Source organism: Cervus canadensis, chromosome 26 (genome assembly GCF_019320065.1).
Source record: "Cervus canadensis isolate Bull #8, Minnesota chromosome 26, ASM1932006v1, whole genome shotgun sequence".
NCBI lineage: Eukaryota > Metazoa > Chordata > Mammalia > Artiodactyla > Cervidae > Cervus > Cervus canadensis.
The window spans coordinates 51,109,228-51,136,550 of NC_057411.1; the positions used below are offsets into that span (position 1 = coordinate 51,109,228).

The 27,323-nt window shown below is 59.0% G+C and overlaps 4 protein-coding genes across 22 annotated transcripts in view; 2 read left to right on the top strand and 2 right to left on the bottom strand.

Moving 5' to 3' along the window:
* Window positions 1-984, bottom strand: part of GRK4 (G protein-coupled receptor kinase 4) — a 57,344-nt gene extending 56,360 nt beyond the window's left edge. For all 5 annotated transcript variants that reach the window (XM_043447846.1, XM_043447844.1, XM_043447843.1 and 2 more), the window contains exon 1: window positions 327-984. In XM_043447846.1, the coding sequence (XP_043303781.1) occupies window positions 327-378 (52 nt within the window). In that variant the 5' untranslated portion in view covers window positions 379-984. The remainder of the gene's footprint in view (window positions 1-326) is intronic.
* Window positions 113-18,912, top strand: NOP14 (NOP14 nucleolar protein). Of its 2 annotated transcripts, none has more exons than XM_043447829.1 (18): window positions 113-251; window positions 3,739-3,873; window positions 4,302-4,443; window positions 6,062-6,204; window positions 6,662-6,796; window positions 7,445-7,567; window positions 8,478-8,609; window positions 8,913-9,231; window positions 9,703-9,833; window positions 10,272-10,357; window positions 11,156-11,291; window positions 15,448-15,549; window positions 15,980-16,133; window positions 16,800-16,959; window positions 17,467-17,614; window positions 17,987-18,105; window positions 18,198-18,353; window positions 18,633-18,912. In XM_043447829.1, the coding sequence occupies exons 2-18, from the start codon at window positions 3,844-3,846 to the stop codon at window positions 18,730-18,732; spliced, it is 2,316 nt and encodes a 771-aa protein (XP_043303764.1). In that variant the 5' UTR covers window positions 113-251; window positions 3,739-3,843; the 3' UTR covers window positions 18,733-18,912. The 2 variants fall into 2 exon arrangements, with proteins under 2 accessions (XP_043303764.1, XP_043303763.1); XM_043447828.1 differs by lacking the exon at window positions 113-251 and adding an exon at window positions 1,061-1,363.
* Window positions 18,913-20,767: 1,855 nt separating this feature from the next.
* MFSD10 (major facilitator superfamily domain containing 10) lies at window positions 20,768-24,973 on the top strand. 6 transcript variants are annotated; one of them, XM_043447850.1, is made up of 14 exons: window positions 20,768-20,899; window positions 21,304-21,521; window positions 21,629-21,725; window positions 21,884-21,987; window positions 22,279-22,437; window positions 22,519-22,680; window positions 22,843-22,951; window positions 23,050-23,161; window positions 23,323-23,431; window positions 23,519-23,609; window positions 23,703-23,750; window positions 23,833-23,922; window positions 24,049-24,160; window positions 24,391-24,973. In XM_043447850.1, the coding sequence occupies exons 2-14, from the start codon at window positions 21,348-21,350 to the stop codon at window positions 24,428-24,430; spliced, it is 1,407 nt and encodes a 468-aa protein (XP_043303785.1). In that variant the 5' UTR covers window positions 20,768-20,899; window positions 21,304-21,347; the 3' UTR covers window positions 24,431-24,973. The 6 variants fall into 6 exon arrangements, with proteins under 6 accessions (XP_043303785.1, XP_043303786.1, XP_043303784.1 ...); XM_043447851.1 differs by having other exon boundaries at window positions 20,786-20,873; XM_043447849.1 differs by lacking the exon at window positions 20,768-20,899 and adding an exon at window positions 20,910-21,193.
* Window positions 24,845-27,323, bottom strand: part of ADD1 (adducin 1) — a 91,364-nt gene continuing 88,885 nt past the window's right edge. For 6 of the 9 annotated variants that reach the window (XM_043447834.1, XM_043447830.1, XM_043447835.1 and 3 more), the window contains one exon: window positions 24,845-26,542. In XM_043447834.1, the coding sequence (XP_043303769.1) occupies window positions 26,187-26,542 (356 nt within the window). In that variant the 3' untranslated portion in view covers window positions 24,845-26,186. The remainder of the gene's footprint in view (window positions 26,543-27,323) is intronic. The other 3 variants (XM_043447837.1, XM_043447839.1, XM_043447842.1) reach the window with 1 other exon arrangement.

Here is a 27,323-nt window from a genome sequence, read left to right on the forward strand (position 1 = left end):
GCTTGCCCGATGCTGATGCCACACTGCGTCCCGAGGTTCCGGAAGGAGGGCAGGACAGGGAATCAAGAGCAGACGGACTGAAGCAGCGCGCGGGCTTCCTTCGCGCGGGTCCTGAGGCGGCGCCGAAAGGCGACGGAGCAGCTTAGGCGTCAGGTGCCCAGGCTGACCATTCGCCGACCCGCATTCCAGACAGCGAGGCTGCGCGGGCCCGGGGGCCCCGATTCCCCGGAAGATCCGCGGGCCGCGGCAGGGTAGGTGTTCCCGGCAGGGTTGGGGCTGCACGGGCTCAGGACCCGGGCGGGGTCGGGGCGCCGCTGTGCACCCACCTTGGCGCGCTCTCAGGAGCATCGTGTTGGCCAATAAGTTCTCGAGCTCCATAGACGACCGTCGTCTTCTTCGCCGCCGCCGCCGTCGTCTGGCTCTCTGGGCGGGAGAAAGCGGGGACAAGGCGGGGGCCAACCGCGGGGCGGCCTCTAAGCATCGCTCGCCCGACTCCGCGTCGGGTCCCGCGCTGGGCCGCCGCTCCTGCACCTGTCGCTGCTGCTTCTGCTTCTGCCGCGGCCCCGACCACGGCCACCACCCTCGCCGCCGCCTCTGGGCCCGCTTTCGACGCCGCCGCTGCTTCGTACGCTGAGGGCGCCCGGCAGCCTCGCCTCCAGGGCCGGGGGCTGCGGCCGCGGAGCGGGAGGGCCGGTTCCCCGCGGTCACCGCCGCCGCGCCGTGACCCAGGCTGCCGGCCCCATCGCCCTGGGAGCGGCTCACTGGCCGGGGCACCGCCCCCGGCGGCGACGGCTACTGCCGCCGCCGCCGCCACCTACTCGCACAGCGGCCGGCTTCCCGCCAACGGCTCTCCAGACGAGGGAGCCAGAGCGCCCTGAGGCGGGGGCGGCGCCTCGCGGGCCACGACCGCTCCCAGAAGGCCCCGCGCGGGGCGGAGGCGGCTGGGCGCGAGCGCGGCCTGCTGGGAGTTTTAGTTGCTCGGCTAGCGGGCGAGAAGGCTGCGCGGGGGCGTGGCAGTATTTTACCCGACGTTCCTACTTCTCGCTGGCTCAGTTATCGCGAGATGCGGGCTGCTGTCTCCGGCTGCGAGGTCTCACGTGTCTACTGAGGGAACCGGAACCGCCCCGCCGCCGCCTCCTAGTCCGCACCCTGAGGTGCGGCGTGTGTCGCCATGGGGAAAGCCAGGTCCGCCGCGCGCGGGAAGGCCTCTGCGGCCCCGGCGGGCCCGTGGGGCGGCCGGGCGAGGCCGAACCCCAACCCATTCGAGGTGAAAGTAAACCGGCAGAAGTTCCAGGTTCTGGGCAGGAAGACGCGCCACGACGTGGGTCTGCCCGGGGTGTCGCGCGCGCGAGCCCTCCAGAAGGTCAGCGGGGAGCCGGGCCCTCCGCGGGGCGGGGGGGAGGGGGGGGAGTCCTCCGAGGGGTCCCCTGCCCTGCCTGCCGGCCCTGACCAACCGCGCGGCCCTGCTCTCGCCACCCACTGCGGCAGCGCCCGGGCGAAGGTGCTGGTTCCCTTTCTGTACATAGGATGTGCCAATGGTACCTACCTCCTGGGGGGTGGGGGGCGGCTGGAAGGGTGGGACGCGTCCCCTGAGAGTCCTCAGGACGGCGCCTGGCGCCGTGAGACGCCGTGTGTGTGAGTGTGTCATGTGTCGGCTGGACTGTGTGCATCCTCTTGCCTCTGCTTCTGCGTGAGATGGGACGACATCGCCCTGCAGAACCGCTGTCGCTCCTTGGAGCCCCAGCGCACAGGTCCAGCCCCCTCTGGCATAGTCAATCACTTCTGTGCCGCCCTGGTCACCGTGGGGACCTCTTAACCGCCTTCCTTGAGACTGAGCTCTGCTGGTTTAGGAACCCTGGATCTTTTTCTGCCGTGGATAAGGGATTACACAGGCTGCTCAGTAGATGTTTGGTGAAGGAAGCACATAGGACTTCCCAGGTGGGCTCAGACCATAAAATAATCTGCTTGCAATGCGAGAGACCCGGGTGCATTCCCTGCGTCGGGAAGATCCTCTGGAGAAGGAAATGGCAACCCACTCCTGTACTTTTACCTGGACAATCCCATGGACCGAGGAGCCTGGTGGGCTACAGTCCATGGGGTCGCAAAGAGTAGCATGACTGAGCGACTTCACTTTTGAAGCACATGTCCTTTGCAAGATAACTGAAATGCTAACGTTTTTGGAAAACCTCACAGCCATCCCTTTTCTTGTGCTTACGGTCCCAGACTATTTTGTACTTTCAGATTCCATTCTGCTGCTATTCTCTGTGTAGTTTCTGAGACATGCTCATTGGGTGGTTTTAACTATTTATTGTCATCCTGAGGTGGAGACATTAGTAGGTTAGTGAAAAAATTCAGGCAGAGAAAGGACAAGTACATTTTGTACAGTCATGCGTCTGGTAGGGGCCAGGGTGTGCACTGCGTTTGAACACCTGGGAAACCTTCACTGAGCACTCTTGTCTCGGCTCTGTTCTGGCAGGTGAAGGGGTAAAGGTGGAGTAACCCCTGACCCTGTCTTCATGGGCTCATAAACTGTGCTGACCCACAGTGTGCGATCCGACTGATCTGACTGATCCGACTGATCTTTGAATGGAATCAAACATCAACCTTACCTGAAGGAACTGGCAGCTGTAGTAGACAAGACAGTCTTACAGCTGACTCCGACATGCCCCCATCACACACCTCAGGGCAGGCTGGGGCAGGGTGGGGGGCAGCATGAGCTCCAGAACAGACAGATGTGTCTTCCCCACTTAGGCCTAGTCTCCTCTTTTCTCCTTAGGAGGCTGAGGTAGGAACCGCCATTGTCTCCTTTTCAGATGAGGCCGCAGGGAGGTGGTGCTGCGGTGGGATTCCAAGTCCTCACTCTTGTCTCCACCTCCTGGGCAACACGTGGGTGTCCACAAATGACCCAGAAAGCACTGCGAGTTTTGGTTTGGGAGCTCAGCGTTAACGAATCTGTTTGCAGTGCAGCAGATGTGGGTTTGGTCCAGGATCTTCCCTTCCCATGGAGGAGGAAATGGCAACCCACTCCAGTATTCTTGTCTGGAGAATCCCATGGACAGAGGAGCCTAGCGGGCTACACTTCGTGGGCTCTCAAAGAGTCAGATGTGACTGAAGCAACTTAGCACACACACACAAATTTTAGCAGTAGACATACACAAATATGAAATCCACAAATAACAAAGACTGACCATATACATGGATACTGGCACATACATGAACATAACCAGCCCAGGACAGGCAGTGCTGCCGCAGTCTCTGCAGTTGATGGTGGTGTCGTTGTTGACACAAACAGCTTCTCAGCTCCTGGTTCCCCGGCTTCTCTTTGTCTCAGCTACAGCCTCAGCTCGTCTGGCTGCTTCACCTGGCAGAGTGACCACTGAGCACTCGATTGTTCTGCTCTTTTCTGGTTGCTCTTGTTTTGCTGTAACCTTTGGTGTTAGGCACAAGGAACCAACACTCCCTAGAGAATCCCCTGGGTTCCTGATCTCCTCTTTGACTCCATTGTCTGGCAGTTTCCCCTCAGTAATTGAGATCAGTTTTTGCAGCCAATAGATTGGCCTTTCTTGGACTGTTAGTTTCAGTGGCCTGAGGCATAAAAAATGGCATCTTCCAGTTCATCAGAACCCTCAGTGTGTCCGCTTGTGGAAGTGGCTGCCCTCTGGGGACCCAGATTGCCAAGCCATCAGAGCTCAGAGTTGTCAGGACCAGTGAGACACAGTTCTGTGATCTGCTTTTCAGCGCACCCAGACTCTGCTGAAGGAGTACAAGGAAAGGGATAAGTCCAGCGTGTTCCGAGATAAGCGCTTTGGGGAGTACAACAGCAGTATCAGCCCGGAGGAGAAGATGATGAAGAGGTTTGCTATGGAACAGCAGGTAGGGGAGACGGGGGAGGGTGCCCTGCTGTCTCCTTGCCCAGAAGTCAGGAGGAAGAGGCCAGTCCACCTCGTTCAGTTATGCTTCTGTGGGTGACAGCGGGGAAGCATGAATGGTGTGGCTCTCCTGGCTAGGCCCAAGGGGAAGCAGCCTTCTGCACACACCAGCTGGGCGGAGAGATGCCTCAGCCAGAGCACACAGCAGTGATGCCTCCTGGAGTGGGTCCGAGGGTGGTAGCAAGGTCCTAGTGCGATTTCCAAGCGCCTTAGACTGGCCAGTTGATTTATTTACCTTCTGTAAGTTCCGTTTATATCAGAATCATCTTAAAGCTACATTGACACGTTGCACAAAAATGGAAAAAGTAACTTTTTTTAACTTTAAATGGATGTGGAAATTTTAGGAGATGGACTTTTTTTCTATCCTGTTAGCGACAACATGAAAAAAAAAGCATCTACAACCTAAATGAAGATGAAGAATTAACTCATTACGGCCAGTCTTTGGCGGATATCGAAAAGCATAACGACATTGTCGACAGTGACAGTGACGCTGAGGACCGGGGAGTGCTGTCAGGTGAGGCCTGGGCCCCCGGGCACCACTGACGTTCTTTCTGCCACTCCTGCCCAGACCGAGGAAACGCAGCTGTAGACCTCTAAAAAGGTGCATGTGTACGGAAGATATACAGACTTCTGTAAGCTGAGAAGGCGCTTCTGTATCCTTTCTCTCATTCAAACTTGACCCCAGCTCGTTTTACCCATGAGCTCAGAGAAGCGGGGAGCTTGTCCACCCCAAGCATCAGTTGTGGGTAAAACCCACCCTGCTGATCCCTGGACGGCACCTCTGTGCAAACCCACTCTGCTTTGCTGCCACTGAGTCATTGGTTCTCACCAGCTCTGTTCAGGGACAGTGTTTATCTGGTTCTCTTAGGCTTCATTTACTCCAGAACCAATTGTGGCAGTTTTGTGGGGAAAGGAACATTGAGCTTATTTATAGGGAATAATGAAGGAGATATACATTGAACTGAATTAACACTGACATGCAACTGATCTGAGTTAGGAGTCAACTCAGGTCTGATCATCTTGGGCCCTTTTATAAAGTCGGGGTCTTGTCATTAGTTTGCATCCTTGTAGATTAAAATATCCTCTGTTCAGCAGCGTCAGAAAAGCTGCTGCTTTGTGGTGTGTGGAAAGCCGACATATTAAACCCATGACTGCCTTTTGGTTTGATGCGGGGGCAGGAGGCCTGGGAATGGGGGCAGCCGGTGGTGGCTCATCCACAGCCAGGAGGTGGGCACAGCTGCTGCTGCTCTGCGGGTGAGAGGAGAGCAGAGTTCATCTCCAGAGCCTTTGGTTTTGCACATTCTGTTGTTCAGAGCTCTTTCGGCACACTCCCCTGTTAACGCACACTCACCTGCACTATGGGTGAAGGTGCCCATACGTTTGATGGCCTGACCTTTGGTCACATGGTGAGCGGCCCCCGCCGCATTGCTACAAGCAGCTGTGGCATCAGGTAGATGGGGAAAGCGAGATTCCAACTCCAGGTGTTGGTCCTGGGGACTCAGCTGTTCGTTTGAGGTTTCCTGTCCTCTGGTTTTTATAATGAGGTCATCAAAATCTAAGTAACTTGTAAAAGAAAAGCCTGTTAACTTCTAAAAATATATTTACTGTACCTTTAAAAATGAACCATTAGGAAACATTCTATTTTGTTCAGCTACATAACACGTGTTCTTGCTTAGAATTTCGTCTTAAAAGTCAACTTGAGTTTTCTAACTAAATCCTGTACTAAGTGCACCGACAGATTTTTTTTTCCTTTGAGAATCCTTTCTCGGATCTTTCATGTCATAGCACCTTGTTAGTGAATATTTTGTAAGTTTTTATTTTTAGAAACCATTGTGAACAATCTTGAGTTGGCAGAACACTAAGTGAGAGTAGTTTCTAACATGCAGAACATTCTGGGAAGCAGAGGAATCAGTCGTTCATTGACCCATTCTTGTGCCTCTGGGCTTTCTCAGAGGGGCTCATCTGGTTTAAGCGCCGCTGTACCTGTGATCTTGGTGACCACCCAGTGAGAATTTCCTCTTGAACATGGAATGGGTTCTCAGGACTGAGCTTGGAGAAACACTGGCAGAGCGGCTGCAAAACCCGCTTCTGGGTGGGCCTGGGCTTCACGGGTTTCCCTGCTCCATCTGCAGCCGAGCTGACCGCGACACACTTTGGAGGCGGAGGTGGGCCACTCCCCGGGAAGGCCGCCCAGCAGCCCAGCGGGGGCGAGGAGCCGCCCAAGTCCCGCAGGGAGCTGATTGAGGAGCTCATCGCCAGGTCCAAGCAGGAAAAGGTGAGTGGCTGCCATTGTGCCAGAGCAGTTCCACCCTGGTACTCGCCACTGGGACGCCTGCAGCCTTTTTTCCCTGGGCGGTTTTAGGTTGTATTAAGACTTTCTGTGAATGTAATGAAAGTGTTCACTTTGACTAGGAGCACAGGATGCGTGGTAATGCCATCAGGCAGTACCCTGATGGTTTCTTGTGGTTAGGGGTTTGATTTGGGGGGGTTGTGTTTTGGTTTTAGTGTTTTGGCGCGTATCAGGAGTCACATAGCATCACTGCTTTGCCAACTGCTCAGAGCGCCCGGAGGAACAGCCTCAGCGGGGACTTGGTTCTGCCAGGTGGGCTCCTGAGAGGCTCGCTTCTCGTGGTCTCTCTGAGTCGGCACGGTGGGTGTTGGCTGAGCGGTTGTCTGGCGGGGCCTGGGCACCGACAGTAATGGGGTGCGTTCCATCTGTGCTTTTTCCCCAGAGGGAGAGACAGGCTCAACGGGAAGATGCCCTTGAACTCACAGAGAAGCTAGACCAAGACTGGAAAGAAATCCAGGCTCTCCTGGCCCGCAAGACGCCCAAATCCGAGAGTGGAGGCGGAAAGGAGAAGCCCGAGGTGGGGCGGACACGTCACGCTCGGCCTGGCCTCGAGCCGTGCACTTTGTCTGCAGGCTGGGGGAGCCGGGCGTCTGCCTTCTAGGACCTGAGCATTTTGTTAAACTTTGACATTGAGGTAGCTGATGTCTGTTCCAAGGGGTGGAAGTAGAGTGAAAGTTATTTCAATATTTACGCCAGAAAAGTGACACTAAAGAAAATGGTGGCTTCTTGGTGTCAGGGAGACTTGGAGCAGGGGAGACCTGCAGGTGGCATCCGGATTTTAGTCTCAGCTGTTGAAAAAGCCACAGTCTTCTGAGTTGCTGGTTTCTGATAAATAACTAGTATTTTACCAGCCTTCCCTGTGGCCGTCTGCACACCTGTATGTCGACCTCATTGTCGTTTCCTCAAGGCCCTGTTTGGGGGCTTAATGCCTAGATGGGCAAGGTTTAGTTTTCTTAAAGCAGATGTGTTTGGAGAAGAATTTTTGTATATGGCCCAGAAGTGTCTCCCAAGCCTGAAAAGGGCCAGTCGGTCACATAAGCAGAAAAGACTTAGGACGCGGTTTGGCCTCTTCCGTAACATCTTCCAGCCACGACCAACACGTGTAGGGAGCTAGTTATGTAAGTCTTTTCTATTAAAAAGAAAAAAATTATTCTGTCTGCCCTAGCCTGATGCATATGACATGATGGTTCGTGAGCTCGGCTTTGAAATGAAAGCGCAGCCCTCGAACAGGATGAAAACGGAGGAGGAGCTGGCCAGGGAGGAGCAGGCCCGCCTCAAACGCCTGGAGGTACTGGTGGGGCTGGGGGCGGTGCCCTGGGAAACCTAGTCAGTGGGATCGTTGTAGCCTCTGGAAAAGTTTCTGTTTGTTTACTATGGTGATGATGGTGATGGTTTAGTCAATAAGTCCAACCCCATGGACTGCAGCCTGCCAGGCTCCTCTGTCCATGGGATTCTCCAGCAAGAATACTGGAGTGGGTTGCCATGCCCTCCTCCAGGGGATCTTCTGACTCGGATGGAACCCGGGTCTCCTGCACTGCAGGCAGATTCTTTACCAACTTAACTATGAGGGAAGTCCTAAAATATTTTACTATATTTTTGACTATAAGCAAAAAAAAAAAAAGCAGGTAATACCCAGTGTAACAAAAATGACATTTTTTCCTAATTCATTTACCTCAAAACAGCTGCTGGCGATAGAGTGCACTCCTGTCTCACGTTTTTCTCTTAAAGGTTTTTAAGTTTTCCGTACGTTACCGACAAAAACCAACAGAGGCGTGCTCCCGCACTCTGGCCTTCGCAGTGCTCCCGCCTGGGGGGCCGCCTCCAGTGTCTGCTGCCTGTTTTCAGATGGAAAAAGTAGCCAGGCCACTTGTTTTCAGACCTCAGTGTAGGCTGTCCTGTTCCTCTTCTGAGGTCTGGCGGGGAGTGAAGTTCACTCCAATTGGCTGGCATCACTTGGCCAGAGAAACCTCAGAGTAACGGTTTTTCCTTCCTTGTGACCAGAACATATTGCTGCTGCGATACTTGTTTTTATTTTTGCTAAATAAGTCTTCCATACGACGCGTGCTGAGGGCCTGCCTGTCTGGCTGAAGACAGAAAGCAGAGGGCAGGCCTAACGCAGCTGTGAGGTTGGGGGCGCCGGGCGGCCTGCGTCCCTGCCCAGCGCTCGCTCAGTGGACGACCCTCCTTCTCCTGCTCAGGCCGAGAGGCTCCGGAGGATGCTCGGGAAAGAGGAGGATGCGCACAGCAAGAGACCGAAGCACCTATCGGCTGACGACCTGAACGATGGCTTCGTGCTGGACACAGATGACCGGCGCTTGCTTTCTTACAAAGTGAGGTGTTTGCCTTCTTTCCTGGTTTTCATTTAAAGCGGCAGATTTTCTGGTTTCTGACCTAATAGCTTTACCACAGACGGGAACTGTCTTTCTAGAAACAGCTAGCTTCTCTCCCCAGAGTCTTGGCGGCAGGGAGCTGCAGAACGCAGACCCCAGGCCTCGAGCCCTGGGACACGCAGCAGCCTCCAAAGGGTGGGGGAGGCCCGGCAGCCTGGGCCCCTGGCCCTCGGGCGCAGTCACAGCCATGCTGGCCACCGTCCCCAAGGACTGACGCACCTAGTGTCTGCATTCTGTTCCCAGGATGGGAAGATGAATGTCGAGGAGGAGCCGAGCGGGGACGCCAGTGGCGGGGAGAGCGGAGAGGAAGAAGAGGAGGGCGAAGGCTGGAGCGAGGGGGGCCCAGAGGACAGCGACAGCCCAGACGGCCACTCGGACCTGGAGTCTGATGCCGGGAGCGAGGACGCGCGTGGCCCCGACAGCCCGGACGGCCTGGAGTCTGATGCCGAGAGCGAGGTCACAAGCGAGCAGCCCCAGGGGAGTCAGCGTCCGAGCCCCGGAGAGCGGCTGACAAGGGACGACGGGGCGGCGGCCAGGGCCGAGCTGCCCTACACCTTCGCAGGTCAGCAGAACCCTGCCGTCTGAGGTCCCGAATAGCGGGGGTACCTGGCGAGGCCGGGCCCGGCTGGGCTGCGTTAGCAGCAGGGTGGCGCCAAGCTGGCCACACGCACACCCTGCCTGTCTGTGCCGGCCTGGCTGGCAGACAGACCCGGTCATCCTCTGCAGCGTCCCCTGGGCCTGACCCCAGGGCTCCAGGTGGCCTCTTGGCCGTTGTCCTGTGCCTGCAGCAGTGCTGGGGGCCGCCAGGGGCATCTGTCCGCCGGGTGGGTCTGTTAGAACTCGCTGTGATGATCACACAAGATGAGGGTTCCTATGACGCGGGCGGAACTGTCTCCGTGGGGGAAGCAAACGAAGTCCTGTTACTTAGGTTGTGTTCAGTGTTTGCGTTTGTGTTACCAGAAATGTGAGTAGTTCTCATTTTACAAGTTAAGTGTGGAGCATGTTTTGTACTTTTTGTTTGTTACTTTGATAGTTCCCGAATCCTGCGAGGAACTGAAGTCTTTACTGCTGGGAAAATCGACGGAAGACCAGCTTTTGGTTGTGGAGAGAATTCAGAAATGCAACCACCCGAGCCTCGCAGTGGGGAACAAAGCAAAGCTGGAGGTATGCTGGCCGCCCCCGGGCGCTGGGAGCGGGCGGAGGCCTGGTAACCGTGGCGCCCGCAGTCACCGAGTGCTCACCGTGTTCGTGGGGGCGGGGCGGGCCCGGGGGTGTGGGGGGAGCCCCAGCAGTGCGCGCCATGAGTCCACTCTGCGTGAGGGTGCGGGCAGTGGGTGCTGGGCGTGCTCCTATCCTCTCCCAGTAACGCCACGCACGCTGACCGCAGCAGGGCCGATTGCGTTCTCCATTCAGGACTATGGTGTCACCTCCCAGCCGAGGGAGCCACGCCGGACCCTGCGCTCCTTGCCCCGTGGCCTGCCTCGCATCCCCCACCCGACCCCTACAGCCCTCGACACTCCCGGCCTTTCAAGGGTGCAGGGGCGGGCATCCTGGGTGGGTCTCTGGGCTCACCCCGAGCGCTAACCCACCCTGTTCCTACAGAAACTGTTCGGCTTCCTTCTGGAATACATCGGAGACCTGGCTGCAAGCGACCCCCCAGAGCTCTGCGTCATCGACAAGCTGGTTGTGTGAGTGGAAGTTGGGGGTTATCTGGGACTGGGGGCCGAGTTGAACAAACTCTGTGCCATTTAGTGGAGTCACTTAGTGAAGTGGCTCTGATGTCGTGGAGGCCGCCTTGGCCCTGCGCCCAAGGCGAGCCCTGCCCCTCGGTCCTGTCTGCGTGCTCCCCCACCGCTCTGGAGAGGGGGCGTTTTCAATGGTGAACAGATGGACCTGTGACAGTTGCGCCCCTTCAGGTTTGTTCAGAGTATTTGATGGCTCATGTGTTTTGTTCGCTGTCTGCTCCTGCCCCCGTGGGGGCTCCAGGCTGGGTCTGCGCCCTGTGCGAAAGGGCCCCTGCGGCAGAGCCACTGGCTCCGGGGCCATGCTGGCTGGAGGAGGATGCAGCGGGCAGGGTGCTGAGTCGGGGGGCAGGGAGTGGTGCGAGCAGACACCCCAGGCCAGACGGGGCTGCACGCGCCCCCCCTGCCAGCCTCCGCTCCCAGGAGGGCTGGGAAGGAAGCCGTGGGCTCAGGACGCGCGGCACCTGCTCCCCGGGCTGTGACTCCTACAGGCAGGGCTCGCTCTGCCACCACTGCCGGAAAGTTACAGCCGGGGGTCTAGGAAAAGGCGAAAATGAGTCCCAATTATCAGAAACGCTATTGGGAAAGTTTCTGGATCACCAGGACGGCCTGACAGGTGTAGGAGTCAGGGCTTCTGGCTCTGACTGCGTTGTTAGCGGACATCACAGGAGAATGGTGAATGTGGGGTTTGCTCGTCTTTGTTCCCTGCAGACATCCTCCCTGACCTGTGTTTCTGATTAACAGGCCATTGTATAACCTTTGCCAGATGTTTCCTGAGTCTGCAAGTGACGCCGTGAAATTTGTCCTCCGAGACGCCATGCACGAGATGGAAGGGACCGTTGAGACCACAGGCCGGGCAGCCTTCCCGGGCCTGGACGTGGTGAGCAGGGGCTTGCGGACATCGGCCATCCCGCGTGGCGTCCTGGCATGGAAGGGTGGGGGCTTCGAAGGGGTGTCTGCCCAGGGCCTCCAGGGCCTGGAGATCACACGGGGCCAGGCCCAGAAGGAGTGCTGACCGTTAACAACGAGCTGCCATGTGCTCGGTGACAGAGTTCCTGCTTTGCTTTCTCTGTGAACAGAGCCGAGTTCAGTCTTCATGGCAAACCAGGGGGGCGTGTTTTCCTGAGGATGAACCTGTGGGCAGGTTGCTCCTGCCGGTGACCTTTCACCGCTCTGAGGTTTCTGATGTTTCACACGTTCTGGGTATCTCCTCACAGCCGTCCCTCCTGACCTTGAACATGGAGAAGCTCCTCTCAGTCCTCCTGCGCCCGGGAGGAGGCAATTTGATCTCTGATTCCTCTGCCTTTTCTAAATCCAGCTTAAACATCTGGAAGTTCACAGTTCACATATTGCTGAAGCCTGACTTGGAGAATTTTGAGCATTACTTTACTAGTGTGTGAGATGAGTGCAATTGTGTGGTAGTTTGAGCATTCTTTGGCATTGCCGTTCTTTGGGTTTGGAATGAAAACTGACTTTTTCCAGTCCTGTGGCCACTGCTGAGTTTTCCAAATTGGCTGGCATATTGAGTGCAGCACTTTCACAGCATCATCTTTCAGGATTTGAAATAGCTCAACTGGAATCCCATCACCTCCACTAGCTTTGTTCGTAGTGATGCTTTCTACGGCCCACTTCACTTCACATTCCAGGATGTCTGGCTCTAGGTGAGTGATCACACCGTCGTGATTATCTGGGTCGTGAAGATCTTTTTTGTACAGTTCTTCTGTGTATTCTTGCCACCTCTTCTTAATATCTTTTGCTTCTGTTAGGTCCATACCATTTCTGTCCTTTATCGAACCCATCTTTGCATGAAATGTTCCCTTGGTATCTCTTAATTTTCTTGAAGAGATCTCTAGTCTCTCCCATTCCGTTGTTTTCCTCTATATCTTTGCATTGATCGCTGAGGAAGGCTTTCTTATCTCTCCTTGCTCTTCTTTGGAACTCTGCATTCAAATGGGAATATCTTTCCTTTTCTCCTTTGCTTTTCGCTTCTCTTCTTTTCACAGCTATTTGTAAGGCCTCCTCAGACAACCATTTTGCTTTTTTGCATTTCTTTTCCATGGGGATGGTCTTGATCCCTGTCTCCTGTACAATGTCATGAACCTCCATCCATAGTTCATCAGGCACTCTGTCTATCAGATCTAGTCCCTTAAATCTATTTCTCACTTCCACTGTATAATCATAAGGGATTTGATTTAGGTCATACCTGAATGGTCTAGTGGTTTTGCCTACTTTCTTCAATTTAAGTCTGAATTTGGCAATAAGGAGTTCATGATCTGAGCCACAGTCAGCTCCTGTCTTGTTTTTGCTGACTGTATAGAGCTTCTCCATCTTTGGCTGCAAAGAATATAATCAATCTGATTTCGGTGTTGACCATCTGGTGATGTCCATGTGTAGAGTCTTCTCTTGTGTTGTTGGAAGAGGGTGTTTGCTATGACCAGTGCGTTCTCTTGGCAAAACTCTATTAGCCTTTGCCCTGCTTCATTCTGTACTCCAAGGCCAAATTTGCCTGTTACTCCAGGTGTTTCTTGACTTCCTACTTTTGCATTCTGGTCCCCTATAATGAAAAGGACATCTTTTTTTGGGTGTTAGTTCTGAATGGTCTTGTAGGTCTTCATAGAACTGTTCAGCTTCTTCAGCATTACTGGTTTGGGCATAGGCTTGGATTACCATGATATTGAATGGTTTGCCTTGGAAACAAACAGAGATCATTCTGTCGTTTTTGAGACTGCATCCAAGTACTGCCTTTCGGACTCTTGTTGACTCTCAGGGCTACTCCATTTCTTCTAAGGGATTCTTGCCCACAGTAGTAGATATAATGGTCATCTGAGTTAAACTCACCCATTCCGGTCCATTTTAGTTTGCTGATTCCTAGAATGTCTTGCCATTCCTAGAATGTCTTGCCATTCCTAGAATGTCTTGCCATTCCTAGAATGTCTTGCCATTCCTAGAATGTCATGCCAACGTTCACTTTTGCCATCTCCTGTTTGACCACATCCAGTTTACCTTGATTCAAGCACCTAACATTCCAGGTTTCTATGCAGTATTGTTCTTTACACCATCGGACCTTGGTTCTATCACCAGTCACATCCACAACTGGGCGTTGTTTTTCCTTTGGCTCCGTCTCTTCATTCTTTCTGGAGTTATTTCTCCACTGATCTCCAGTAGCATATTGAGCACCTACCAATCTGGGGAGTTCCTCTTTCAGTATCCTATCATTTTGCCTTTTCATACTGTTCATGGGGCTCTCAAGGCAAGAATACTGAAGTGGTTTGCCATTACTTTCTCCAGTGGACCACATTCTGTCAGACCTCTCCACCATGACCCATCCGTCTTGGGTGCCACATGGCATGGCTTCATTTCATTGAGGGAAACTAAGTTTCATCAGTCTCTCCAATGAACACCCAGGACTGATCTCCTTTAGGAAGGACTGCTTGGATCTCCTTGTAGTCCAAGGGACTCTCAAGAGTCTTCTCCAGCATCACAGTTCAAAAGCATCAATTCTTGGGTGCTCAGCTTTCTTCACAGTCCAACTCTCACATCCATACATGACCACTGGAAAAACAATAGCTTTGACTAGACGGACCTTTGTTGGCAGAGTAACGTCTCTGCTTTTTAACACACTGTCTAGGTTGGTCATAACTTTCCTTCCAAGGAGTAAGCATCTTTTAATTTCATGGCTGCAATCACCATCTGCAGTGATTTTGGAGCAGAAAAGTAAAGTCTGACACTGTTTCCCCATCTATTTGCCATGAAGTGATGGGACCAGATGTCATGATCTTAGTTTTCTGAATCTTGTGCTGTAAGCCAGCTTTTTCAGTCTCCTCTTTCACTTTCATCAAGAGGCTCTTTAGTTCCTCTTCACTCTCTGCCATAAGGGTGGTGTCATCTGCATGTCTGAGGTTATTGATATTTCTCCCGGCAATCTTGATTCCAGCTTGTCCTTCCTCCAGCCCAACGTTTCTCGTGACGTACTCTGCATATAAGTTAAATAAGCAGGGTAACAATATACAGCCTTGACGTACTCCTTTTCCTGCTGGGAGCGATTGAGGACAGGAGGAGAAGGGGACGACAGAGGATGAGATGGCTGAATGGCATCACCGACTTGATGGACATGAGTTTGAGTAAACTCCGGGAGTTGGTGATGGACCAGGAGGCCTGGCGTGCTGTGATTCATGGGGTCGCAAAGAGTTGGGACACGAATGAGCGACTGAACTGAACACGCTCTGGGGCTATCGTCCTGTCCGCTCACTGGAAGGATCCTGCTCAGTTGTCTTGTTCTTTGCTCTGTGTTGAAAATGAGCTAATGGCGACTGGCAGGAACCTGCGCGTCCAGGCTTCATGTTGGTGGTTAACAGGCTCCTCAAGCAGGGGCCTGAGCTGGGGTCCGTGGCTTCAGTCCTCCTGGGAGCCGCGGCCCGTCCCTGTGGGGCCGTCCAGCCGGCCTCCCTGCAGCAATCTTTCACGGGGTAGGCCGGCGGCAGCTGGCCACCTGGGCTTCAGCCCCGCTCCTCGTCTGGGCTCACGGGCCGGCCTCCTGCTGTGGGCAGGAGCGGTGGCTGCAGTGCTCTGTGACACATAGGCTGGCATGACGCTTCAGGAGTTGATGTTGTCACCGAATCAAACTGGGGTCCACGCTTGTCCTACGCTCCTCAGAGCCAGTGAGCGGGTGTGGGTCGTGGGGAAGGACAGCACAGCCTTGACTGCAGGCGCCGGACGGGGACAGGCCACTCGTGCTCACAAGACCCGGACTCCCGATGCGCTTCCGGGGAGGGGTTTAAAGGCAACTCTGGGGTGAGGGTCGCGGCTGTGTGACCAGCTCTTGGCCTTTCTGCCAGTTGGTTGGTGGCAAGGTGACAGGATGCTGTTCGGGACCTGAGGTGTCAGCCTCTGCTTCCAGCCTGTCTGGGGCCTAGTGCCCTGGCAGCATGGGTCACTGTCCTCTGGGTGGGGGTCTGCTTCTGTGATCAGTGCCGAGGTGCACGGCAGGCTGTCCTGTGCGTCCGTCCTCTGATCTGGGTGGTGGCCTTCCTCTCCAGCTCGTTTATTTGAAAATTGCTGGGATGTTGTTCCCGACCTCTGACTTCTGGCACCCGGTCATCACGCCTGCGCTGCTGTGCTTGAGCCAGCTCCTCACCAAGGTACGTCAGACCATCCCCATCAGAGCCAGCCCCCCTTGGACTGGGCGAGGGCCGTGACTGAGCAGAACTCACCTGCAAGGGCCTGTGAACACGACGGGCCGGCACCTGCTCGGGGCAGTTGCCCCAGCCCCTCCAGCCAGGGCAACAGGGCATGACCCCAGAAGACAGTGGTGCGGCCCCCCGTCAGGCCCCGTCGGCTTTACAAGTCCAACTTGTTCCTTCTCCTCGATGGGCATGTGGTCCGTGCCCACATACTGTGGGGGTTATAACTGGTTCCCCACGAGCGCTGGACCTCGTGGTCACAGAGCTCCGTCTCCGGGGCCCCTCGCCTGCTTCTGCTCCACTGCGGGGACCACGGTCCCGGGGAAGCTGGGTGCCTGCCAGCGTGGCATTCCGGAACATTCCTGACCAGCCCTGCGCTCTTCGCCAGTGCCCTGTGCAGTCACTGCAGGACGTGGTCAAGGGACTCTTCGTGTGCTGCGTGTTCCTGGACTACGTGTCTCTGTCCCAGAGGTTCATTCCTGAGCTCATCAACTTTCTCGCTGGGATTCTTCACATGGCAACTCCAAACAAGCAGAGCCAAGGTCAGTTGCTTCCAGGGAGCCTTTTCAAGTATATTGTGCTTCAGAAATTTAAAGACTTTGGAAGTAATTCATAGTCAAAGAAGTAGAAAGCTCAGAGCGTGGGAAAGTTAGAAGACAAAAGCACTGTCGTCCAGAGCAGCCTTTCCCCTCGTGGGCACACACCCTCCCTGTGAAGTCAGGATCACACTGGGTGTGTCGCGCACGTAGCCGCTCTCCAGGTGGCATGAGTGAGTGGAGTGCGGGCGCAGAACCCCCAGGTGGCAGCCCCGGCGCCAGAAGCGGGAGACCGCAGTGTTCCGGGTTGATCCTGAGTGGAAGTAGTACTGGGGGTGGAGATGGAATAATGGTTAAGGTTTGTCTTTTCTTTCCACTTGTTTTCATGTGGGCAGACTCCCATCATGCCCCCGCGCAGCCAGCTCTCCTGAGGGGCCCCTCACCCTCCTCTGCTTTTCCTGTTGCTTCTTTCCGATGCTCCATCCAGCATGCCCACAAGGGCAGGGACTGCCGCGCCTGGACTTGGCCCAGGTGCCCCGGCCAGAACTGTCCCTCGTCTCGTGGTAAACGCAGCGCATGCTTGTCCAATGAACTTCCGAAGGCTTCACCCTGCAGAGCCTGCCTGCAGCCCGTGATCTCAGGCCGTCTCTCCCTGTCCTACCCGGAACCCAGGTTACACTCTGGTGCACCCTTTCAGAGCACATGGGAAGAACTCGGAGTTGCTCTTGGTTTCTGACGAGGAGGACATGGCCACGTGGCAGAGGAGAAGCCTCCCCCTCCAGTGGGCCGGCGGCCTGAAAGCGCAGACTAAGACCGAGGCCAACCACACCAGGTACGTGCGGGCCCGGGGCTACGGGCTGTGGCAGCAGCTCGGATTTCAGAGAGGCCAGGCCGGGAGCCAGCAGCACCCAGCACCGTGAAGATGCCCCACGTTACCACTGCTCACTGGGTTTATCTGTAGGAAATCCTCAAGGTTCCGCAGAAAGCTATTAGATCTAATGAATGAGTTCAGCAAAGTGAGCTTTATTTAAGATGAGGGCTTCAGCCAGCATAGTCAGTTTTCCTGGGTCTCTCCCATGTATGTGGCTTGTTCGATTTGATTTTCCCGTTTAAACAAAAACCGAGGTGGAGCCACCCTTCTCAGTTGTCACTGTTTCCCGAAGCTGCCTTCCTGCTCGCGGACACAGGATGTCGTCTCTAGCTCCTGCCGTCCCCCGCAGCCGCTGTGGCCGTTGCTCAGGGCACATTTCTGACCTGAGCCCGTGGCCCGTGTGGGGGAGGCTTCCACCTTAGGGGAGCCGCCGGGCTCTGGGTGACTGGGGCCGCTATCGCCCTGCAGGCTGTCCTGCCTGGCCGTGTGTTTGGCTCTGGTGAGGCACTGCGTGGTCGCCTACGGCCCCCTGCCCTCCTTCCATGACATCGCACAGCCCCTCCGAGCCCTCCTGACGGAGCACCTGTCTGCCCGCTGCTGCCCGCCCGTGCTCCAGGTGAGGCTGGATCCGGAGGTGGGCGGGCAGGCTGGCGTTTCCAACTCGGAGGCTCCAGGGGGCCGCCCCTCGCCACATGCCCCCGACAGCCAGAGCCCCCGCCCAGCGGGGTTCTGCACTCGCCATCAGGTGTGAGGGGTCAGTCCCCGTCGTGCGCTCCTCATGGGCCGCCCTGCTCTGTCAAGGCTCCTCGGGGGACAAGGTTCAGTCCTGTTGCTCCATGGGTCTCAGTGGGCCTGGGGTCCTGCCAGGCCACGTGCTGAGGACACTCTGGGCCCACAGCCCCGAGGGGCCCTGGGGGAAGGGGCAGCAGGAGGGTGGAGCGCCAGCTGGTGGGTGGGCCACCTGTGTGTGAGCTTCTTGGTGTCTCAGGAGCTGAGTCGGAGCATTCTGACGGAGATAGAAAGCCAGCCGAGGCACTGTCGGCCGCTGGTCTGTGAGAAGAGCAAGCCAGTGCCGCTGAAACTGTTCACCCCCCGGCTCGTCAAAGTGTGAGTACCGAGGGCCCACCACCCCAGCCCAGGGAGGCCCGGGGGGTCCGGGGCGCCATGACGGCCTCCTGCATCGGGCTCTGCACCCTCAGCCTGGAGTTCGGCAGGAAGCAGGGCAGCACCAAGGAGGAACAGGAGCGGCGGAGGCTGATCCACAAGCACAAGCGGGAGTTCAAAGGAGCTGTCAGGGAGATCCGCAAGGACAACCAGTTCCTGGCCCGCATGCGGCTCTCGGAGATCATGGAGCGGTGAGCGGGGCGGGCGAAAGCAGGGCCAGGGCGCAAGCAGGGCCGGGCCAGGGCGGGCGCTCTGCTGGGGTGAGGCCGGGCCCTTCTGCAACCCTGACGCCAGCGCCCTGTGGCCAGGCCAGGGCGGAGGGCAGCCTGGGGGCTTCGTCCCGCTCACTTGTCCCCCACGTGTCCTGGACGGAGGTACCGGCCCCACAGGGATCTCACTTGCTGGTTCAGATGTGAAAAAGGGCAAGATGTTCCCCAAAAAGTAATCAAGAGATGGGTTTTTTTTTTTAGGGATGCGGAAAGAAAACGAAAAGTGAAGCAACTTTTTAACAGCCTCGCCACACAGGAAGGTGAATGGAAGGCTCTGAAGAGGAAGAAGTTCAAAAAATAAATTATAAAAAGACAAGGAGATTCTGTATATTGAATGCTGAGGGGCTGCTGTCTGTAACGCCAGAGTCTTCTCCTGTACTTCGTTCTTGTAAAAAAGCCTCTCCTGACAAATTGCACTTTTGGAACTAGGACCAGGCCTCCATGGGAGCGACATGCCAATAAACTGTATGTGATGCCTCTGCGTGGTTTCCAGACAGTCCTGAGTTCATCACAAAGCTTGGGACCAGCGGGGTCCTGGCCAGCATCTCTGGTCAGTCAGGCACACGTACCTCCAAGTGCAATTTGCAGGGGTATTTATAATGTTACGTGATTTTCAGTTATAAATGAAACAAGTCTGCACACAGTTCAGAAGTCAAAAAAGAAAGACATCACCTGTTTCCCTGGCACCCAGCAGCCGTGATTGGTGTCACCCTGATCCCAGCCTCGGGTTGCCAACTGCCGGGGAAGGCAGAAGGGGTTGGGCTGCGTGGACCCAGGAGGCTCTTAAGGACACAGGAGCTGCCTGCCCACCCTTGTGGCCCTGGGGCTACAGCCTTGCACAGAATGCCGCCTCCCTGCCCGCCCCAGGCCCCCAGGGTCCTGGCTCCCCAGGTGCCACAGGGCATGTGGCGGAGGCCCTAGAGCTCACCTCAGGGAGCCCGTCCCTGAGGTCACGAGCCACAAGAGCACGAGATTTGAGGATTGGCCAGACTGGGCGTGTGGAAGATGAGAAAGAGGGTGACCAATTCAGACCTCCCCTGCGGAGGCTGGTGAGAGCCATGAGTGATTTGGGGAGCCACAGGCGGTTTTGGGGCCAGAGCACCCCCTGGGAGCAGGCAAAGGGGACCAGTGATGGCCTCAGCGGATAAGCCTGCATCCTCTCCCTGGTCCCCCTAGCGTTGTTCCCGTAGGTGTCCGCCAGGTGGGCGACTCCACAGACCTCGGACCCTGGTGGGTGTCAGGGGCCACAGATTGGGCTGTCTCCTTGCCAGTAGCCCGGCCTGCTGTACAGCCTCAAGGCTCCATCTCATGTAAACTTGTCAATCAGCCGTTGCTGCTTCACCCGACTGGGCGCCGAGGTATTGCTGCGGAGTTTTATTGGGAGGGGGAACAGCCCCAGCTCCGGTCCTGTGCCACCCTGTGTCCCCACTTCAGCCCGGCCCGGGCTTCTGCACCCCGTTGCAGGCCTTGTCCTGGGAAAGGTTAGTACCAGGCGGAATGCCCATCTCAGCCCTGCCTCCTCCGGGCAAAGGGGGCCTATAGGGGGTCGGGGAAGAAGGTGGTGGTGACAGCAGCTGTGACCGCCTGGCCAAGCGCAGACAGGGCTGCTCTGAGAGCTGAACGTTGGGCCGCTCCCCCAACCATCTCACCTCCGCCGTCACGCCCGAGCTGCGCGTGCTCCTCGGGGAGAGTGGACCTGGTACTCAAGGGGAACAGCCGTACGCCGGGCAAAGGGGCTGCCGTGAGGTTTATTTGAAGTTCGTGTCTACAGAGGAGCGCATTAGTGTCGAGCGGACAGGAAGGAGTGGCCTGTCCTGGTCGGCTCGACCACAGACGCCTGCATTTCAAGAGACGGAGGGGAAGCGGGAGGTGCAGGAAGGCGCTCCGGCTGCCGGCGGAGCCCACGCCAGGCCCGCAGGCGCCATGCGGGCAGCTGCCCCTCCCCGGGGACCTCGGGCAGGCAGGGCGCCGGACATTCCCGCCTACACGCCCCACCGTCCCCGCGGCGGCCGGAGTGCGGGCAAGCCGGCGACCCCGCGCCGACTCCGCGTATTCGCAGCTGTATTTCGGGTGCAAGCCTCCGGCCGGGGCGGACAACACGAGGAGGGTCCGGTCAGGATGGACCCCGCCCTCCGGACGGGGCGTCCAAAACCCTGGGGTCCTCAGCAGACGGGTCGTCCTTCGGGCGCAGAATCTGGGAGCAAACCGTTTGAACTGGTTCCGGCCAGGACGCCAGCCCCGGACAGAGCCGGGCAAGCCCGGCCCGGCCCAGCCCAGTGGCCGGAAAAAGGGGTGAGAGTATCCGCCCACTTCCGGATGGTTAAGCCACGCCCACTTCCGAGCAGGGGAACACGCCGGCTTCCGGGTGGGCGGGGCGGGGTCTGCGTGCCCGCCCTCCCGGCGGACCTCTGCGCGTCTTTCAGTCCATCCGTCCATCCCCTGGTCTGTGCTGCGCGCGGCCGCCGCAGGTGCGGGGCGGGGCGGGGCGGGCAGGGGTAGTTCTCCGGCTCGCCAGGCTGCCCCTTGCTCCCGCCTGGGCCTGGGTTTCCCCGACCGCTCCGCCCGGGGCCGTGGGGCGGGGACCGGGAGGTACCGGGACCATGATGCCCCGCCCGGCCCCCGCTCGGTCGGCCTCCCGAGCTGTCCGTTTCTTTGCGTAACTCCCCCAGTCTGCGTTTCCTGCTGCCTAGGGTCGGGGGGGCAGGGTGCACAGAGCGACAGCGGGTAACGGGGCAGGCAGACCCTTCAGGGGCTCTCTTGCGGTCAGTGGGTTCGGGGCACTTCGCGGGCGGAGGGCTCCTCTCCTCCCGAGGTGGGTGGGCTTCGGGGCCGGGTAGCCGGACGTGCCTTCGTGCACCGTGCCCTTGTGCAGACCCGCCACACGCTCAGCCGGGCCTGATCGGAGCCGCTCCCATCATGGGCTGCGGAGCCGGCGGGAGCTGCACGCCGCGCCCGCCCATCCACCAGCAGCCGGCACCAGAAACCCGCGTGGTCGCTGTGGTCTTCCTCGGCCTCCTGCTGGACCTCCTGGCCTTCACCCTGCTGCTGCCCCTACTGCCTGGGCTGCTGGAGAGCCATGGCCGTGCCCACGTGAGCCCCTCCCCGCCAGCCCCGCTGCCCCTGCACCCCGCCACGGCTGCTCCTGGCTCCCAGCCCCTCAGAGACGCCCCAGCCCGCCACGCCTTCTTGTCCTCCAGGACCCCCTCTACGCCTCCTGGCAACGCGGGGTGGACTGGTTTGCAGCAGCCATAGGGATGCCAGCAGAGAAGAGGTACAACAGCGTCCTGTTCGGAGGTATGGTCCCGAGCTGGGCTGGGGGCCCTCTCCCTCCGCACTCCCTGGTTCTCACCTTTTCGCTCCGGAGCGTGGTCCACCCCGTCTCCCCGTGGAGTGGCCACTTCCCCTTGAGGCCCCCCGGGCTGCGTGGCGACCGTGAGCTCCATCTCTTCCAGGTCTGATCGGCTCCGTGTTCTCGCTCCTGCAGTTCCTCTCGGCACCGCTCACGGGGGCCGTGTCTGACTGCCTGGGGAGGCGCCCGGGGATGCTGCTGTCCCTGGTATGCATGTCCCCCGGCAGCCCTCTGGGAGGCAGCTGTGGGCCCGCCGTGTTCCCTCTGTGGCCCTCACTGCTCCCCGGGGGAGGTGTCTGGGGGGAGCGGGGCTCCTGGAGCTGAACCAGGGTGCGGCGGAGCAGCTCCTGCCAGGGGGACACTGGGCACACGAGCGGCCTTTGGCTGCTCCAGAACAGGGCAGGGTCCCAGGGATACTGCGCCGGCCTGCCAACCCCACTGTGGGCCCCTCCTGGCCTCAAGTGACGGCGCCTGCCCTTGGCCCCTGCCCTGGGGCAGGCAGGTGTGGCCACCTCCTACGCCGTGTGGGCTGCCTCGAAGAGCTTTGCGGCCTTCCTGGCCTCCAGGGTGATAGGCGGCATCAGCAAGGGGAACGTTAGCCTCTGCACCGCCATCGTCGCTGACCTGGGCTCACCGTCTGCCCGCAGCAAGGGCATGGTGAGTGCGCCCTGGGGCTTAGGGGTGGGGGTTCCTGTGGCTCGGGTCTCCCTGCTCGCTCAGGCACCCTCTTTTCCCCAGGCAGTCATCGGGGTGGCTTTTTCTTTGGGCTTCACCCTGGGCCCCACACTGGGTGCCTTCTTACCCTCGGAGACGGTGCCCTGTCTGGCCCTGCTCTTCGCTGTCTCGGACCTGCTGTTCATCTGGTGCTTCTTGCCAGAGACGCTACCCCCGGAAAAGCGGGTAAGGTGGGAGCCAGACAGCCCCAGGTGCTGGGGAGGCCGGGCTGCATGGTCCCCAGATCCCCCGGCCTTGCTGGGGGCCCCGCAGGGTGCAGGGGCCGAGCGGGTTCCGGTCAAGCCCACCCCAGGCCCGCTAGCAGACCCTCAGCGCCGTCCCGCGCAGGCGCCCTCCGTCACCCTGGGGTTCCGGGCGGCCGCGGACCTGCTCAGCCCTCTGGCCCTGCTCCGATTCTCCGCCGTGGCCCGCGGCCCGGACCCGCCCACTGGAGTCAGTAAGGAGCGGGCCCCGGGGGGTGGGGCTGGGGGTCCCTCAGGCCGCCGTGGGGGCTGCGTGCGGTCAGGGCCACAGCGCCTCCTCGTCGCCCCCCAGGGCTTGGCAGCCTGCGAGGCCTGGGCCTAGTCTACTGCCTCTACCTCTTCCTGTTCTCGGGCCTGGAGTTCACGCTCAGCTTCCTGGTGCACCAGCGCTTCCGGTTCAGCAGGTAGGACACCCCGCACCCGGCGGGTCCCCACCGCGGCACACGCGTCCCTGGGGCCCAGCCCAGGGTCCTGGGGCGGGCGCCGCGGGGCCGTCACCCCGGCTGCCTGGCCGTGCGAGGGCAGCACTGGCAGGACAGGGGTGCTGACGGCTCGCCCCTCGCAGGGTAGAACAGGGGAAGATGTTTTTCTTCATCGGTCTCACCATGGCCACCATCCAGGGCGCCTACGCCCGGCGGATCCGCCCTGGCAGGGAGATCGCGGCTGTGAAGCGGGTACGGGGCTCCCCGGGGCTGGGGGGAGGCGCTGCCGGCGCTCTGCGGAGGCAGCGGGGGCTCTGAGACCGGCTGTGCCGCCCACAGGCCATCCTGCTGCTCGTCCCTGCCTCGCTCCTCGTCGGCTGGGGACACACACTGCCCCTGCTGGGCCTGGGGCTGCTGCTCTACTCCTGGGGTGAGTGGGCGGGGCGGGGCCTGCGGGCCGGGGCTCCCCACCCTCGCCGGCCTCTCCTCCGGGCTGACCGGCTTCTCCCCGGTGTCCCCCTAGCCGCAGCCGTCGTGGTCCCTTGCCTGTCCTCCGTGGTCGCCGGCTATGGTGAGAGGCCCTGCCCTGGCGCGAGACCAGCCCCTGGGAGGCGGTCTGCGGGCCCCTGACGGCTGTCCTCTCTTACCCACAGGCTCGCCCCGGCAGAAGGGCACGGTCATGGGCACGCTGCGGAGTCTGGGCGCCCTGGCCAGGGCCGTGGGCCCCGTGGTGGCCGCCTCAGGTGAGGCCGCGATATGGCCCTCGGGGCATGCTGGAGGCCCGGCCCGGCCGCTGGGGGGGGTTGCTGGCCAAGCGGGAGGGTGCAGGTGGGCCCGGGGCACCGTCGCCTCCCCCGTTGTCTCCACAGCTTACTGGCTGGCCGGCGCCCACGTCTGCTACACGGCATGCGCCGCGCTCTTCCTGCTCCCGTTCTCCGTCCTGCGGACCCTGAGCCCCCCGGCGCGGACACTCAAGGCCGAGTAGCTGGGCCGCTGCCTGCGGTGGTGTGAGGGCGGGGGGGGCTGCGCGGGAAGGGGGGGCCTGGGCCAGGACAGCTCCCCTCTGACCACCTGACCCTTCCAGCCCCCTCACCCCGCCTCCGGGGCCTGGGGCTTGCAGCTCCAGGGTGCGACACACTCCGGCATGGACCTGCCCGTCGCGTTCAGACTCTAAAACCTTCCAGACTTTCTGCCTTGTCTTCTGTTTTCAGTGACACAGAGCCTCAGCCCGGGCTCAGAATGACAAAATAAAGCAGCTGCCACATACCAAGTGCCTTCCTGCAGCGCCCAGCCATCTCCCTGCCCCCGGGACACCCCCAGGCCCCAGGGGCAGCAGCTGGCTTGACAGCTGCTCCAGCCGTGCTGACCACAGGCTGCAGGCTCTGCCCGGTTCCCGGTTCCCGTCTGCGCTTTGGTGGGGGGCCGCCTGACGCCCGCCCCTCACCCAGGCCCTGCCCCAGCGCCGCCTTCTGGGGAAGAACAGGCAGGCACCCGGAGCACGGTGCTTCTCAGAGCGTGCCCCATGGTCCAAAGCCACAAACTCTGCTGGGTCAAGGGATAAGTGCTCGCTTTGAAATCTTTGGAACGTTAAACTTCTGAAGTCCTATTTTAAAGGAACAAACAAAAGGAATTAAGATGCAAGAATGCTTCCCAAGGTTAGACAAGGAAACTGCGTAAAGAATTTTATTTGTGAGTAAAATTAGGACCTGTCCTCCCAAGCCTGTGTCTGTATATGCAACTAAACTTCATGTTGAGATACAAAGAGTTAAAATAAACTACAAAAATGAAATTAAAGTCATTGCATATGTGGGGTGAGAGAAGGGAGGAGGAGCCTGTGGTTAAGAGTGCAGGGCGAGGCTGGGGGGGCTCCACCACCACCGGGACAAGACGACAGGGAAGCTGGCGGGAAGCTCGAAGCGGAGGTCAGCGCCATGCAGCCGGCCTCGGGTCCCCCCCCGGCCCCCACAGGGGCCTGTCGCAACAGGCTGGCCCTGAGCTCCTGGGACAGCCCACTGTCAAGGAGACCCCGGCCACCCCAAGTTCCAGCCAAGTAGCCCCACGCTCTGCTCCAGGGATGTGGTGCTGGAGGGCGGGAGGGGCCTTGTGGTGCCTGCAGGACGTCAGTGGACCTTTGGGACCAACTCCTGCCCCGAGCTGCCCTTTAACCAAGGGAAGGAGTGCCCCAGGCCAAGCTGGGCGCAGGCGCAGGCCCGCCTCAGTGCCGGGCCCTCCCCAGGACAGACAGCAGCAGAGCGCAGCCCATGCACGCGGCCGGTGCTGCGGGAGCTGCAGGTCCGCTGGGGAGGTCCACAGGGCCGCCCCCCGGGGACGCATCCCTACGACCGGTCAGGAGGCCCCAGGGGGAAGCGTGGCCCCGGGTCTGGTTCTGGCCGAGGGGACGGGGGACCAGCACCAGCTGCGCCACAAGCTACTGGGGCGCCGGCTCAGCCCTGACCCTCTCCAAGGCCATCCCAGGGGCCTGGGCTGTCGGGGCGCTTTCACAGGACCGAGGCTGTGTATCTGAACAAAGATCACTGACCAGGCAACACCAGCAGGAAGCTACGGGTCTGATTCAGTCACCTGAGACCTGGGGGTGGAGGAGAGCCTAGCAGAGATGGGGCGCGGGTTACTCCACGAGAGGAGGAGAGCAGGAGTGGGGAAGGCCAGAGCGGGCAGGTCTGCCCCCGTCCAGCTAGGACCCTGACTCAGCTCCCAGGGGACAGTGTCCTCAAGGAGCTAAAGAGGGGCCCCAGTGCTGACCCCTGCAGGGCAGGGCTGGCTCGGAGATGGACGCGGAGCCCGCGTCTCCCCCAGAACCTGAGGCCGCGGGCCGGGCCGGGCCGCTGCACGCACACGAGGTTAGCACCGGTCTACGTGGGGGCTGGTCACACCGGGAGGGATGCGCTAGCTACACAGGGACGGGCCTCTGCATTCCGTTACACAGGGAGGCGGGACACGCGACGCGACCGGGACAGTCTGGCGGCACCGGTATGTGCAGGAAGGGCCTTCAGGAGTCGCTCCTCTTCTTGCTCTTCTTCAGGAAGGAAGGGGTGCGGAATTTCTTCTTCTTTTTGGACGGGGACTTGCCCGGAGACCCATCACTGCCAGGGTCCTCGGCCGCTGGGGAGGCGGCCTCCTCAGCTGCCTGGGCTGGGGCTGGCTCGGGGCTGGCCGCCAGGGGGGACCTGGTGGGGGACCCAGGGGGGCTTGGAGGGCCCCCGGCTTCACCCAGCCCCTCCTCTTCCTTCTCCAACGTCGGGAAGCCGAGCGCTTCTGAAGGCTCATCGGGGGACAGGTCGGGCAGAGTCGGCTTGAAGGTGGCGGCATCACTGTCATCTCCGGAGGGCGGCTCCCGTGGCAGGTCTGGTGGGTGGGGCAGGAGAGACGCATTACAGAGTGACCACCCAGGTCTCCCGGCCTCCCAAGGGCCCTGCACAGACGCTGCCCTGAAGTGACTCTAAAGCAGAGTGAGGAGCTCTCAGCAAGGTCTACTCTACTCCAAGGCTGGATGCAGCTCACAGTGTAAGACGTGGGCTCGGTCTCAGGATGGATTTTAGCTCCTCCCCACGGACAGCGGGCTGACAAAACCAGACTCAGTCCCGGGGCTGGGTCCCCAGTCATGGACAAAGTGGTGAAGGCCCGTGGAAACACTCTCAGGCAAGACTGCAACGTTCTGCCTTAAACACTTGAAACATTAGAGAAGGAGCATTAGTAGTCCTGAACTTATGCCTAAATCTGTATCCATGACACCTTGTCTCCCCTCAAGGAGAACACTAAGCCGTGGCAGTTCATGGAGAACCATGAGTGAACTCCCAGACCCGCATCAGCACCACCGCCAAAGGCCACTGTAGGCCGGAGAATTCAAAATGAGATGAACTCCGGGAAGAAAGGACAAAAGGGGAAAAAAAGAGATGAACTCTAAGGTAAAAGACAGGCAAAAAATTCAAGCCATTTTAAGAAGCTGAACATGGAAAAGTGAAAGTGTTAGTCGCTCAGTTGTGGCCGACTCAGCGATCCCATGGACTGTAGCCCCCCAGGCTCCTCCGTCAATGGGCTTCTCCAGGCAAGAATACTGGAGTGGGCTGCCATTTCCTCCTGCAGGGGCTCTTCCTGACCCAGGGATCAAACCCAGGTGTCTACACCT

Excerpts from the sequence above, each read along its gene's own strand:
- NOP14 (XM_043447828.1), top strand. The coding sequence starts at position 1,172 with ATGGGGAAAGCCAGGTCCGCCGCGCGCGGGAAGGCCTCTGCGGCCCCG. Across the intron at positions 9,834-10,271 it reads GGAACAAAGCAAAGCTGGAG|AAACTGTTCGGCTTCCTTCT; the intron begins GTATGCTGGCCG and ends CTGTTCCTACAG. Across the intron at positions 18,354-18,632 it reads CTCTCGGAGATCATGGAGCG|GGATGCGGAAAGAAAACGAA; the intron begins GTGAGCGGGGCG and ends TTTTTTTTTTAG.
- MFSD10 (XM_043447850.1), top strand. The coding sequence starts at position 21,348 with ATGGGCTGCGGAGCCGGCGGGAGCTGCACGCCGCGCCCGCCCATCCAC. Across the intron at positions 21,726-21,883 it reads CAACAGCGTCCTGTTCGGAG|GTCTGATCGGCTCCGTGTTC; the intron begins GTATGGTCCCGA and ends CATCTCTTCCAG. Across the intron at positions 23,162-23,322 it reads CAGCGCTTCCGGTTCAGCAG|GGTAGAACAGGGGAAGATGT; the intron begins GTAGGACACCCC and ends CGCCCCTCGCAG.